The 14,755-nt window shown below is 48.9% G+C and overlaps 1 protein-coding gene across 1 annotated transcript in view; it reads left to right on the top strand.

Moving 5' to 3' along the window:
• The window catches only part of COTL1 (coactosin like F-actin binding protein 1), a 52,608-nt gene that overhangs the window by 23,132 nt on the left and 14,721 nt on the right, over nucleotides 1-14,755 (top strand). The window contains exon 3 of the mRNA XM_016930291.3: nucleotides 5,281-5,438. Within this exon, the coding sequence (XP_016785780.1) occupies nucleotides 5,281-5,438 (158 nt within the window). The remainder of the gene's footprint in view (nucleotides 1-5,280; nucleotides 5,439-14,755) is intronic.

The following is a 14,755-nucleotide window of genomic DNA, read 5'->3' as shown; positions in this document are numbered from 1 at the left end:
GGGCTGTGACTGCCACTGGGGTTTGTGGACCCGATTTGTTCAGAAGAGGGAAAGTAACTGAACCAGGGACAAAGAACTAGCGCTTCCCCTTCCATTGCCCAGTGTGAGGTCAAAAGGGACCGAGAACCTCCTTCAGGGTGAGCGGGGTTGGGGAGAGGCCTCCAGTCTGCTGGGCAGCTGCAAAAACGGTGCGCAGAGCAACAGGTTTTCTGTCTCCGACTCAGCTGACCCGTCACTGTCGTGCCAGATCTCTAGCAGCAAACATTTGTAAGCGTAACGTGACTCGGATTTTCAAAAACAGGCCTGTCAGCAATCTTGTTGACCAAACCATTGTCGGATAAGCACCCAGCAATCACCTAGCAAACCACGTCCCTCTTTACCCCACTCCCCCACGATCATTTAAATGACATCAGGCTGTGGTTCTGGAAGGTTCCCAGTGTCCTTGGGGTTGTGGGTGTGACTTACTTATTGTACATCTATCTTGTGCCAGGCCCTGGGCTGGTACTTAGGACACAGGGACAATGCTTGTGGTTCTTCAACAAGAACCTGTGACCCTCCAGGGGCAAAGGGTGTTGCCCAAGGTAGACCTGGGGAGGTCTGAAAGAGGGGAAGGGTGGATGTGGAGGGTTGGAGGTGCGCAGAGCATGGCCGGCATGTGGAGGCACTTGGCAGCCAGCAGAGAGGGCAGACGCTGGAAAAGCCATGGAGCTCCGCAGAGGAGCCAGCCAGGGCCGTGGGAGGGGGCGACACTGAGAAGAGAGAGGCTGGGAGAGCTGGCTCAGCCCGAAGCCTTGGCCCTGGTCTGAACACATGGTTGAGGTCCCCAAAAACTGCGTTGGCCCAAAGCAGGGCTGGTAACTTACCTCCATGGGGGCTTGGGCCAGGGATGGGTAGTTTGGATCCAAGTCCGGGCTGACCAATGTGGAAATGGGAACCCAAGAGCGGTTACCATGGAAACACACTCACCGTGTTCTTTTGCTTGTGAAATGCAGTCGGAGGCGGATGTTCAGCCCCTCCTCCCCCTCGGGTCAAGACTGCCATTTAATTAAGCACTTTGGTGTTGCTGCTCTGACGACACTCCTCAAAACAGAGCCCTGGCTTCCCAGACACCACGGGGACTGCTGAGAAATGCTCTCGAGCTAAAGCGCTGCTCCCCCACACTCCAAGTCTGCACCAGCCGCCTGTGGCTGCGCACTTTGCACCTTACAAGTGAGGAACTGCCATCTCTTGCACCAGTCTCGTTTCCTGTGCGCTGTGGCCACCTGGCAGCCCCGCCCTGTGTCAGGAGCTTTAGGTTGGAGGTTCCACCCTGATGGGCTAGGTGGGTTTTGTAGCTTTCACTTTCAGTCATCATGGTCAACTGATAAGGGAGGCGTGAAATCACCCCATTTTGGAAGGATCCCAAATGTCTATCAACTGATGCACTGATAAGCACAATGTGCTCTCTCCATGCAATGGAGTGCTGTTCAGCCTTAAAAGGAATGAAGTGGTGACCCGCACACGCGGCAGCAGGGATGAACCTTGGAGATGTGACGCTGAGTGAAAGCCAGACTGCAGAGGCCACATAGCGTATGAGTCCATTTCAGTGAAATGTCCAGCACTGGCCAATCCATAGAGACAGAAAGTGGAAGAGTGGTTGCCAGGGCCTGGGGGAGTGGGGTGGAGAATGGGGAGTGACTGTTCTTGAGGACGGGAGTTCTCGTTGCAGTGATGAAATTAGATAGTAGCGATGATGGCACAACATTGTGAGTGTCCTTAAAGCCACTGAATTGGATGCTTTAAAGTGGTTAAAATGGCCGGGCGCGGTGGCTCACGCTTGTAATCCCAGCACTTTGGGAGGCCGAGGCGGGCGGATCACGAGGTCAGGAGATCAAGACCACGGTGAAACCCCGTCTCTACTAAAAATACAAAAAATTAGCCGGGCGTGGTGGCGGGCGCCTGTAGTCCCAGCTAGTCGGGAGGCTGAGGCAGGAGAATGGCGTGAACCCGGGAGGTGGAGCTTGCAGTGAGCCGAGATCGCGCCACTGCACTCCAGCCTGGGCGACAGAGCGAGACTCCCTTCTAAAAAAAAAAAAAAAGTGGTTAAAATGGTGAATTTTATGTTATGTGACTTTTATCTCAATAAAGAAAAGAACGTGTTTTACAGGTGAGGCAGCCCAGGCTGATGTTTGGGAATTCAGGCACAGTCCCCTGGGCATGGGAGGTGGGGCCCTCACCCCTCGGGGTCTCCTGTGCCCTGGACTCCTGTGTCCTCACCTTCTCACATCCAGTTGGTCACCAGGCCCTGTGGATTCACCTGCGCAGTGTCCCTGAGACCACCCTTCCTTCTATCCCTGCTGCGTTGTTACCTACTGACCCCCAGATGGCCATGGCCTGGTGGGGCAGTTCCCTGGAGAAAGGGGGCTGAGCACACACACCCAAGGTGTCCAGGCCCTTGGCTCTGGCCTCACTGTGTTGTGAGTCTGGCCACATCACGTGGCCTCTGAGCCTCCAGCCCTTATCAATGAAGGTGATTTGGATGTTGATGATGAAAGTGGCCATGACGTCTCTACCTCATCTGCCTCCCAGCGTTGTTACAAAGACCAAATGAGATGAAATAGAAGCATGTTTTGTAAACTGAAAAGTGCTGTGCCAATGTGAGTGGTGATGACGATCAGTTTCCTTTAAGAAGTAAGTGTTGTGGAGTCCCTGACCCTGGACTGCAGCTAGGATCACGCATTCATGGTCTGCTGAGAGCTGCGTGTTCCTTAGCTCCCGGGGACAAATGGATGACCCGTTAGACCACCCGGCTTCTTGTTGAAGGCGAACGTGCTGGGTACCCCCTCCGGTTTTGAGATAATCACCAGGAAGTGAGCTTGTCAGCTCCAGGCCTGTGTCTCCTTTAGACAGGTGGTTTGTGTCCTTGGGTCTTGGTGCTAACCTACATGCTTTGTGTGGGACTCTGCAGGGACGTACTTAGATTCTAGGAAGAAACGCAGATTGATTTTTTCTTTTTTTTTTTTAACTCAAAGTGTGATCCTTTGACCAGTAGCATCAGCATCACTGGGAAGCTTCTTAGAAGCGTAGACCCCAGACCTGTTTAATCAGAAGCTGCGTTTAAGAAGATTTCCCCAGTGATTCAAATCCACACAATGTTTGAGAAGCAAACATATCTCTCTACGATATCATTAGGTGCCTGAGAAACCCTCACACCAGCAACTAAACGCCCTGAGAGAGCATCAGTTTGTGCAAGTGGCTAATACAAGGTGAATGACTCCAAACCAGTGGCATCCCTATGTGCCAGCAACCACCAGTTAGGAATTGTAATGAGATCTTGGTGATAATGGCAATTAAAATATGAACTGTTTGTGAAGTAAGCTGAATAAGGATATGTGATGCCCTCAAGAGGCACAGAACTTTGTTGGAAAACACAAAAGGGGTCCCAATTAAATGGGGACACCAACGGTTTACAGCAGAGGTTCTCAACTGGGGGTGTTCTGCCCCCTTTGGAGGACATCTGCAATGTATGGAGGCATTTTTGTTTGTCATAACTGGTGGGGCCAGGTGAGGGGTGCTGCTTAGCACCCTGCAATTTACAGGACGGTTCCTACCAGAGAGAATGATCTGGCCCCAGATGCCAGTCGAGCTGATGTTGAACAATTCTGGTTTATCCTAGTGGGGTACACATGCACCCGCATGCACACACACACACATGCAATGCACACATACACGTGCACGCACATATTATTTTATTTTATTTGAGACAGGGTCTCAGTTGGTCACCCAGGCTGGAGTACAGTGGCGTAATCTCTACTCAACTGCAGTCTCAACCTCCTGGGCTCAAGTGATCCTCCCACCTTAGCCTCCCTGGTAGCTGGGACTACAGGTGCCTGCCACCGTGCCCAGCTAATTTTTTGGTTTTTTTTTTTTAGAGAGGTGGTTTCTCCATGTTGCCCAGGTTGGTCTCAAGCTCTTGGGCTGAAGTGATCCTCCCACCTTTGCCTCCCAAAGTGCTGGGATTACAGGGGTGAGCCACCATACCTGGCCAATACACACATCACTTTAAAAATTCAAAAATATCAGGCTGGGCGCGGTGGCTCACGCCTGTAATCCCAGCACTTTGGGAGGCTGAGGCGGGTGGAATACAAGGTCAGGAGATCAAGATCATCCTGGCTAACACAGTGAAACCCCGTCTCTACTAAAAATACAAAAAATTAGCCAGGCGTAGTGGTGGGCGCCTGTAGTCCCAGCTACTCGGGAGGCTGAGGCAGGAGAATGGTGTGAACCCTAGAGGCCAAGCTTGCAGTGAGTCGAGATCGTGCCACTGCACTTCAGCCTGGGTGACAGAGCGAGACTCTGTCTCAAAAAAAAAAAAAAAAATTCAAGAATATCAAATGATATTTTGATAATACAGAGCAGTGGAGGATGGGGGAACTTAGCATAGTGGATTGTGAAACAAATTTTAAAGTCATGATAATAAAAACAGTGTGGCATTGAAATAAAAGTTAATGTGGATCAATGGAACAAAATAGCCCTCGAAGCCATTTTAATAAAAATGACTGTATAAGATAGAACAAGCATAACACAGCCAATGGAAATGTGTTCAGAATTCATTGTTGACCTAATTGCCTAGTCATAAGTGAGATATCCTCGGAGCCATATCCCGGGCCAAATTAAGAGCCTTTTTCTTTGTTTCCTCTTCATACCCAGCACCCCCCTTGCCCCTCCTGTCTCTCTACAGTGTAGAGTCTCATTCCAAACTGCAAAGATTGAGGCAAAAAGAGTTGATGAATTTCTGGTCTACAAAGAGGATGAATTTCTGGTCCCTAAATAAGACCCATAATTTGAGCCTTTTTAAATTTTTATTTTTAAATTTTTTTTGGCTGGGCCCTGGCACTGCTGGCGGCGCCCACATCTGTGCAATGGGCCCACCCAGACTTTGAGCCTTGATTGTAGGAAGGCTGTAGGCGTTGCAGCCAGAAAGGCCTGGGTTTAAATCCCAGCATGACCTTGAATTCCCTCACAACCTTGAAAGTGCCATGTGACTTCTCTGAACCTCCATTTCCCACCTGTGAAATGGGCATGAAGCCTGCAGCACTGTTGCCAGGATTCAGGAGAGTGTGACAAGGGCAGTGGATGAGTGCTTCCCTCCCGTCCTCTGCACATGGCGCTCCCAGGGAACTGCACCGGTCTCCTGCTGTGCTGCTCCAGGTGCACTCGTGGCTCACAGCCTCTCCCCAGGGACATGACGTTGGGGTGTTTTAACGCAGCACCATGTTCTCTTTTCGCTGTTGGCCACAGATGACGTCCGGTTGTTTGCCTTCGTGCGCTTCACCACCGGGGATGCCATGAGCAAGAGGTCCAAGTTTGCCCTCATCACGTGGATCGGTGAGAACGTCAGCGGGCTGCAGCGCGCCAAAACCGGGACGGACAAGACCCTGGTGAAGGAGGTCGTACAGGTACTGAGTTCCTCCAGAGTCTGGAGGTCACAGCTCACCAAGGGTCAGCATCCTGCAAGGAGGGAGAGGGCTGGGTTCGACTCCTGGGTCTGTAGCTTAGCGGTGACTTGGGACAAGCCATGCTGTGTCTCTGCACCAGTAAAGCCATTGGTGAAATGTCACCAGAATTGTCTCAGGATGCTGGCTAGGAGGAGGTAACTGTGTTTACGATCCCACCTATCCCATAACAGAAGCACGGCAGCTGGGTGCCTGCCTCCGTGGGTGGGGCAGGTTGCTTGCTTCTAGAGATGGGAACTGGTGGGGGGACCAGAATAGCGGCCACTACCCTGTGGTGTCCTGGCTGACTGTCGGCGGTGGTCGCAAGGATCCCGTGGGAGAATTCATTTGTACCCTCTCTGAACAGTGCCTACTTTCTTTTCCATTCTGGCCATTAAAGAAAATGGACATTTGCAATGTCAGAAACTTCCAAGGTTGTTCACTTGGGGTACGGGTAACACGGTCATGTTGAGAAAAGAAAATCTGAACTCCAAAAAGGTAATCCCGGGGTAGGGTAGGTGAGGGAGAGAGGTCTTTCCCTACTAAAGGGATCTCCATTTTGCAAAAGGATTTCTCACAACCCATGAAGAAGGGAATCTCTCCCTCTTACCGCCCCTTTAAACTGTTGTTCAGGTGACCAGAAACAGTGTTACATGTCCCTTCAGCAGCTTGTCTGTTACAGAGGGCGGGGGGTACCACTGCCCGTCCTCCACCATGCACATTATTTTAAAGATTCAAAGCAGTGTAATTGGTCCATGATAAAACAAACGTTTAAAAACAATAGGCTCAGCTGGGTGCGGTGGCTCACGCCTGTAAATCACAGCACTTTGGAAGGCTGAGGTGGGAGGATTGCTTGGCTAAGGAGTCTGAGACCAACCTGGGCAACATAGTGAGACCCCATCTCTACACAACATAACAAAATAAAATGAGCCAGGCATGGTGGCACATGGCTGTAGTCCCAGCTACTTGGGAGGCTGAGGTGGGAGGATGGCTTGAGCCTAGGAGGTCGAGGCTGCAGTGAGCCAAGATCTCGCCACTGCACTCAGCCTGAGTGAGTGTAGTGAGACTGAGTGAGACCCTGTTGCAAAAAGAAAAACAAACAAAAAAATAGGCTATCTGCAATGTGCTATCTTGAATTGGACCTTAGAACAGAAAAGCTGTTGAAATATAAATAAAGTCGGGAGTTTAATTAATTGTAATGTACCAATGTTGACTTTTTCACTGTGACAAATGTACCACAGTAATGTAAGATGTTAACAGTGGTGAAATATGTATGTGTGTGTTAAGAGGAAGGTAATATGGAAACTTGGTGCTACCTCTTGCAACTTTTCTGTAACTCCAAAGCTCTTCTAAAATAATTTATTATTATTATTATTATTATTATTATTATTATTATTTTAAGAGAGACAGGATCTCACTATATTGCCCAGGCTGTCCTCGAATTCCTGGACTCAAGCATTCCTACACCTCAGCCTCCGAAAGTGTTTGGATTGTAGGCCACCACGCCCAGCCCCAAATAAAACTTTTATTTAAAAAATAACAATATGGCCAGGTGTCATGGCTCACTCCTGTAATCCCCGCACTTTGGGAGACCAAGGCAGGCAGATCACGTAAGGTCAGGAGTTTGAGACCAGCCTGGCCAACATGGCAAAACTCTGTCTGCGCTAAAAATACAGAAATTAGCCGGGTGTGGTGGTGGGCACCTGTAATCCCACCTACTCAGGAGGCTGAGACAGGAGAATCTCTTGAAACCAGAAGGCGGAAGTTGCAGTGAGCCAAGATCTAGCCTTTTTTGGAGCGAGTCTCCAAAAAAATAAATAAATAAAATAAATAAATAAAAAAATAATGATAGGACATAATAGAGTCCTGTGGTCCCCCTGTCAGTTCCCGCTTTTGGACGTCCCTCCTGGCCACTCTCTGGATGGGCTCGCCTCCTGCCTTTTGGCTTTGCTGTGGTCCCAGCCTATAGGTCACGCTGTCATCTGCAGCTGCTTTTTTTAAGGTTAATGTAATTTCATAAATGATATGGATGCACCACCTTTGTAATTCATGGTTTTCTGGTAGCAGAGTGTCCTGGTTCACAAGTGTACCGTCATGTACTAAATGTTCCCCTGTTCTTGGCCTCTTAAGTTGCTTCCAATTTTTATTTTTATAAAGAATGTTCCAACCAACATTTTAATACATGCAGCTCCTTTCTGTCTTCTGTTGAGTTATTCTTTTAGAAAACAATCTCGGGAGGTGGGGTTCCGGAGTTAAGAGGCGAGATAATCATTTTTAAAAGGTATGGGCATCAGATTGGCTTTGAGCAGTGCTAGCACTGTGCCTGGGACTGAGGAAATGCTGACAAAGGCCATTTGTTTCACATGTAGTCAGCGTTCCTGGTTGACACTGCTGTCTGCACCCTGTCTGGCCTGGGAGCCCTTGTTTTGGAAAACCACTTATTCAACCCTACAGGCTGTTTTTCTCCAGGCCAGTTGGGTTTTAATGGTTAACCAGCTTCCAGGGGTCTTCCGAGTGGCAGCAGGATGGAAAATGAAAAAGAAGGCCTGTTCTGTGGCCAAAGGTCTCCTGCTGAATTCCGTCCGCCGTGCTTGGCCCACTCCTGGACGTCGCCGGGAGGAAAGGGAGCAGAGGGAGGGGGCTCACCAGGATGTGTACACGGGGCACCACATTGCAGATCTTGCAATTCTCTTTTGTCTTCCCATTTAAAAAATTGTGGTAAAATACAGGCCAGGCGTGGTGGCTCATGCCTGTAATCCTAGCACCTTGGGAGACCAAGGCAGCCGGTCACCTGAGGTTAGGAGTTCGAGACCAGCCTGGCGAACATGCCAACACGATGAAACCCCGTCTCTACTAAAAATACCAAAAAAGTAGCCAGGCATGGTGGCACGTGGCCTGTAGTCCCAGCTACTCGGGAGGCTGAGGCAGGAGAATTGCTTGACCCCAAGAGATCAACTCAGGAGACTGAGCCGAGATCGCAGCAAGACTCTGTCTAAAATAAATTAAATGAATAATAAAAAATTGTAAAATACAATAACATAAAGTTTACCATTGTAGCCATTTTAAAGTACAATTCGGCTACATTAAACAGAGTTCCAATGTTGTGTAGCCATCACTGCTGTCTAGTTCCAGAACTTTCTCATCACCCCCAAAGGAAACCTCATACCCACTAAGGCAGTCTGCAGAGTTTCTTTCCTCTCTAGAACTCTTTTCAGTTTGGGTAGGTGCGCCGGTGACTGAGGGGGATTGGAGGAAATTAATTCCCTGCTGGGAACCTTTAGGTGGGAGTGGTGGTGATAATTCATATGTTTGCAAGCTCAAGTAAGTTGAAGCACAAAGAGGAATTGCTTGGCTCTTGGTAGTGGGAAGTGCAGGGGTTTCGGCTTTAGGTGTGGCTAGATCGAGGGCTCATGCAGTATTTTCATCTCATCTCTCAGTTCTGTTTTTCTCTGGGGTTGGCGTCAGGCAGCCTCTGCACAGCCAAAGAAACGGTCCATGCTATGGTGGTCCCTTTGGTTCAGGATCCCAGCAGAGAGAGGCCTCTTTCCTCAGTGTCCGTCAGTCTCTTAAGAGGACCCTGATTGGCCCAGCTTGGGTCACGTGCACACGCCTTTGGGCAGGGAGGCGGGGTTTCATGATTGGCAGCTCCAGCGTGATCCCAGTTGTTAGAGAAAGGGATGCTGGTGAATGAAGAAGCGCAGATGTGCATTGCAGTGGGGGAGCTGGAATACTGGCCTGAACTACAGGTGCAGGCTCATATTTTGACCATTATCATTTGCATTTTCCACCTCTCCACTTACAAATGTTAATTATCTGAAGCTGCTACAAGACCTTACATTTATGCTGCAGTTGCAAATATAGCCATTTAGGTGACAAAGGATCCATTCTGCTGGTATAATGCTGTCTTTCCACGGCCGCTAAAACCATGCAGAGACTGGCATGCCTATCAGCTTCCCCTCTGCTTCACGGGAATTCAGAGCAGATGTTCTCTAAGGGACCTTCCAGATGGGCCCATTCCAGGTGCCATGTCTTGGGGACCAGGTCATTTCCCCAGCTGCACTTTTTGCCATCATTTCCATATGAAGAAGAAGTAGATTGGCTTTTAGTTTAAGATTACTGTATTAATAAACCCTTGACTTTTTGATTGTAATAAAGTAATGCACATGCATTCTTGTGCTTTGTGTGAAACGTGGAGGGTGTAAATTAATTGCACGGTCATTGATGTGGAGGAACTTGAATCCAGGGGGGGCGATTTTTTTTTTTTTTTTTTTTGGAGACAATCTCACTCTGTCACCCAGTCTGGAGTACAGTGGCACAATCTCAGCTCACTGCAGCCTCTGCCTCCCATGCTTAAGTAATTCTGGTGCTTCAGCCTCTCAAGAAGCTGGGGATTACAGGTGTGTGTCACCACACCCAGCTAATTTAGTGGAGGGATCTGTATGTCACTAACCACCTGCCTGACCATGGGCAAGTCTCTCCCTCCCTGGGCTTCAGTGTCCTCATTTGTAAAATGAAGAATTGGATGAGTTGACTTGCTGTGTCATATTCTATTTTGGTGTATTCTGGAAATTTTTCTTTTCTTTTGTTTTAATGGAGTAATTTGTTTATGAAGGCATTTTACCTTTAAATGAACCTTATTTTACTTTGCCAAGGGGGAAGGTGTAGTACAGTGGACTTTGGAGCCAGATGGCGTGGGTTCAAATTTCAGCTCCATCACTTACTGTGTGGCCTTGGGCACATGGCTTACCCTCTCTGGGCTCAGTCACCTGATGTATAAAGTAAGGGCAATGTAGTGCCTGCCTTGTAGGGTTGTGGTGGGGATTAAATGAGCAAATATAGGGAAAGTGCTTAGAACAATGTCTTAATTTCTGGGACCCGGAAGTAGTAGCTGTTATTTCCAGTTTTCTGTTTAGACAACACCGTGATGCACAGTTCAGGCAAGAAATGTTTCTACACTGTAGATTATTTCCTTAGGAGATGCTAGATACAGATGCTCGGCTCCAGGACACAGGGCGTGAATCTTGTTGTTCACGGATATTGCCAGCCGTCGGCCACACAGGAAGGGTCTGGCCTCACCCACACTTGCCAGCACTGACCTCAAAAAGCTCATACTTCACCTGTGGCCGGCACACAGATGCATCAGCATATGGGGAAACTGAGGCCCACAGCAGTGATAGGACCTGCCCTAAACTCACAGTTAATGAGTGACAGAGCTGGGGCTAGAGCCTGGAAGAATTAAGAGTGAAGTTCAACTCTGATCCTCTTTAGTCTGTATTCAGAGCCTGAGAAACTGAGAGGCGTCTGTGGCTGGGGGAAAACAAGACAAAACAAGACAAATGCCAGCAAGGCCACGGGGCTGCCAGGCAAGCTGGGCAGGGCGATTGCGATGCCCAGACTCCAGTCCGGGGAATGCGCTGAACGCACAGCACGCACGGCTGGCTGGCCACAGCTGTTGTCTGCCACACAGAAGTACCCGGCCGGTGCCCAGGACAGAACCTCGCTCCTATTGTTCTCGTGTCTCTGCAGGATTGTGGGGACAATGCAGTGACCGCTGGTTAGTGACCTGCGATGTGCCAGGGCCAGGCTCTCTTGATTTAGAGCCATGCTTGGTCAGTGCTGCACCATGCTTGTCTTGCAGGATGGGTTCATTCACTTGATCCTTTTATTTATTCTTTAACATAATATGAACGTTCACGGAGCCAGGAATCCAGAAGGCGTGCAGCTCAGCTTTCAGGAACAGAGGACAACAGAGGCTGCTGCCTCCAAGGAGAAGTGGAGGTGGGAAGGACGGACGTGCCAGGGATGGTGTGAACTAGCCAGTTGGAGTCTATTCTGATGGCTTCTGAGCCCCAGGACTAACCAGGCTTAGTGGCGCACACCTATAATCCCAACACTTTGGGAGACCAAGACGGGAGGATTGCTTGAGCCCAGGAGTTGGAGACCAGCCTGGTCAACATAGTGGGACCTCGTCTCTACTAAAAACAAAAAAAAATTAGCTGGGGCATGGTGTCGCATGCTTGTAGTCCCAGCTACTCAGGCGTCTGAGGTGGGAGGATCGCTTGAGCCCAGGAGTTGGAGGCTGCATGAGCTGTGCTCGTGTCATTGCATTTCAGCCTGGGTGACAGAGGAAAACCCTGTCTCAAAAATAAGTAAATAAATAAATAAAAATAAACCCCAGGGGCAGGATCGGCTTCATTTCTGGGACCAGATTTAGCCACCCCTCCCCTCTGAGGGCCTCTTTTGGGTACCAATGTGGCAATAATATGAATAACAATAGTTTTATTGTGGCCCTACTATGTGCCTGACACTCTGTGAAGGACTTTCCGTGTATTAAATCATTTGTCCTTCACGAGGCCAGGTCTGCCACTTGCCCTGTTTTATAGATGAGGAGCTTGGGATCCGAAGACGCTGAGTAACTTGCTCAAGGTCCGGGTGCTTGGACATGGCAAAGCTATGCCTGGAATCCAGGCTGTGGGCTCAGAGCCCCGACACGGCCACTTCACCACACTGCACATTTCCCAAGCCTTCTGGCACCAGGCAAGAGGTTCGAAGGCCGCAAGCAGGGCTGGACGCTCCTTTTGTAGGCTTGTGTTGCACATGAAATTAGTTTTTAAATTTCCTGATTCTCAATCTTCCTTGATGGTGGAAACTTTAAACCGGAACGTGAACTTTGTTGCTCTGTGCTTACTTTAAAAAAGTGCTGCTGTGTGAAATGGACAAAGTTACGGCATGTAGGGGAGTGAGACTCAAGTTGATATTCTGGCGCCATCAGCTCACAGGTGTAGGACTTTGGGCAGGTATTTATCACTAGAATTTCTGTGTTTTCACTTAGGAAAAAGAGAATGTAAAATTTCACAGAGTGGTTGGAATGATTAAAGAAAAGCAGTGGGTGTGAAAAGGGCTTCTCCATTTTGATGCCTGGTGAACTATTCATCCTTCAAAACCCGGATTTCTCACCCCATTCTCCTACCAGCCTCAATCAGAATTAATTGTGCCTATATCTGTATCTACTATGGTCTAGATAGTATTATAATTAAGGAATTATAATTAAGTAACTAACAAGGAAATAATCTCCTAAAAGGCAGAAGCCATGGCTGCTTTGTGATTGTACTCCTAGTGCTGGAAGATTACTGTGTGCTAGCACATAACAAGGGCTAAGAAATGAAGAAATGAGGCCGGGCGCCATGGCTTATGCCTGTAATCCTAGTACTTTTTGAGGCTGGAGCAGGTGGATTGCTTGAGCTCAGGAGCTTGAAACCAGCCTGGGCAACATAGTGAGACTGCATCTCTATTTTAAAATAATTTTTAAAAATTAAGAAATGGGCTGGGCGCAGTGGCTCATGCCTATAATCCCAGCACTTTGGGAGGCTGAGGTGGGTGGATCACTTGAGGTCAGGAGTTCGCAACCAACCTGGCCAACATAGTAAAACCCCGTCTCTACTAAAAATACAAAAATTAGGTGGATATGGTGGCATGTGCCTGTAATCCCAGCTACCAGCTACTCGGGAGGCTGAGGCAGGAGAATTGCTTGAACCTAGGAGGCAGAGGTTGCAGTGAGCCGAGATTGCACCACTGCACTCCAGCCTGGGCAACAGAGCAAGACTCCGTCTCAAAAAAAAAAAAAAATGAAGAAATGTATCTGCTTATGTAGGCTCTTTGTGTATTACCAGGACAGAAGCTTATAAATGCTCAGTAACTCTTCTCTCCATTAAATTAAATTGTGGAAGCTAATTACACTCAGGGGACTTGGGGCTAGGTTGAAATTTCCAAATCTCTGCTTCTGTTTCAATAGAAAGCAGGAGGCTGAGCGCGGTGGCTCATGCCTGTAATCCTAGCACTTTGGGAGGCCAAGGCGAGTAGATCACCTGAGGTCAGGAGTTCGAGACCAGCCAGGCCAACCTGGGGAAATCTCATCTCTACTAAAAATACAAAAATTAGGCTGGGCATAGTGGCACACACCTGTAATCCCAGCTACTCCGGAGGCTGAGGCAGGAGAATCGCTTGAACCCAGGAGGAAGAGGTTGGAGTGAGCCGAGATTGTGCCACCTGCACTGCAGCCTCGGTGACAGAGTGATACTCCATCTCAAGAACAACAACAAAAAATTAGAGAAAGCAGGAGTGAGAGCTGACTGGGGCAGCCGGGAGAACCTACAACCCTCCATGGGATGAGATTTACGAGGCTGCTGCTCCCCCTTGCAAAGCATGAGTTACCACTTAGCACTCTGCGGACCATCCACAGACTGTTCGCTGCCTTCAAAGGGTTTCTGCTGTTTATTTCTATGTGGAGTGTTTACGCTTCCTTAAGCCAGTGGTTCATGGAAGGACTGTATTTGCATAACCAGAAGGGCCTTTTTGGCCTGATGCATTTTACCTGGGCCTGGGCTCAGGCCGGGGGCACTTCTTGTTGCTCGTGTCATACATACATACATACATACATACATATATTTATTTGTTTGTTTGTTTTTAGATGGAATCTCACTCGCCCAGGCTGGAGTGCAGTGGCAACATCTTGGCTCACTGCAGCCTCTGTCTCCTGGATTCAGGCGATTCTCCTGCCTCAGCCTCTCAAGTAGCTGGGACCACAGGCACCTGCCACCATGCCCAGCCTAATTTTTGTATTTTTAGTAGAGATGGGGTTTCACCATGTTGGCCAGGCTGGTCTCAAACTGACCTCAGGTGATCTGCCCGCCTCAGCCTCCCAAAGTGCTGGCATTACAGGCGTGAGCCACCGCGCCCGGCCTCATGTCATATATTTTTAAAACACAAATTGCACAATTGAAAAATAAAAAGCTCCCATGCAGCCTGTGAATGGTGGGATCAGGTATCGTATATGGAGGGCCAGGCTTATTCATCCATGAGCCGGGGGCTGTAGTGACCCCAATATACAGATGAGGAAACTGAGGCTTAGAGAGGACTAGTTCTTGAGCCAAGGTGAGTGTTCAGGTGGAAGCCAGATGGTGGGGGACTGCAGGCCACTTTAAATGTGGGGCTTTCATAATGGGAGGGCAGTGAGGAGCCCTGGGAAGATCTGAAACTCAAAAGCGATGCATCTGCTTTGTTGATCTTTTACCAAAGAGGTTAAAAGCCCTTAGGGGAGCTGAAGTGGGAGGATTGCTTGAGCTGAGGAGTTCCAGACCAGCCTGGGCAATATAGTGAGACCCTGCCGCTACAAAAAATATATAAAAAAATTAGCCGAGCATGGTGTTATGTACCTGTAGTCCAAGCTACTCGGGAGGCTGAGCCCAGGAGGTCAAGGATGCAGTAAGCTATGATCACACCAC

The sequence above is a fragment of the Pan troglodytes genome, chromosome 18, assembly GCF_028858775.2.
Source record: "Pan troglodytes isolate AG18354 chromosome 18, NHGRI_mPanTro3-v2.0_pri, whole genome shotgun sequence".
NCBI classification, from domain to species: domain Eukaryota; kingdom Metazoa; phylum Chordata; class Mammalia; order Primates; family Hominidae; genus Pan; species Pan troglodytes.
Note: the sequence above shows the minus strand (reverse complement) of the source record. Positions and strands in the feature narration are given on the sequence as shown.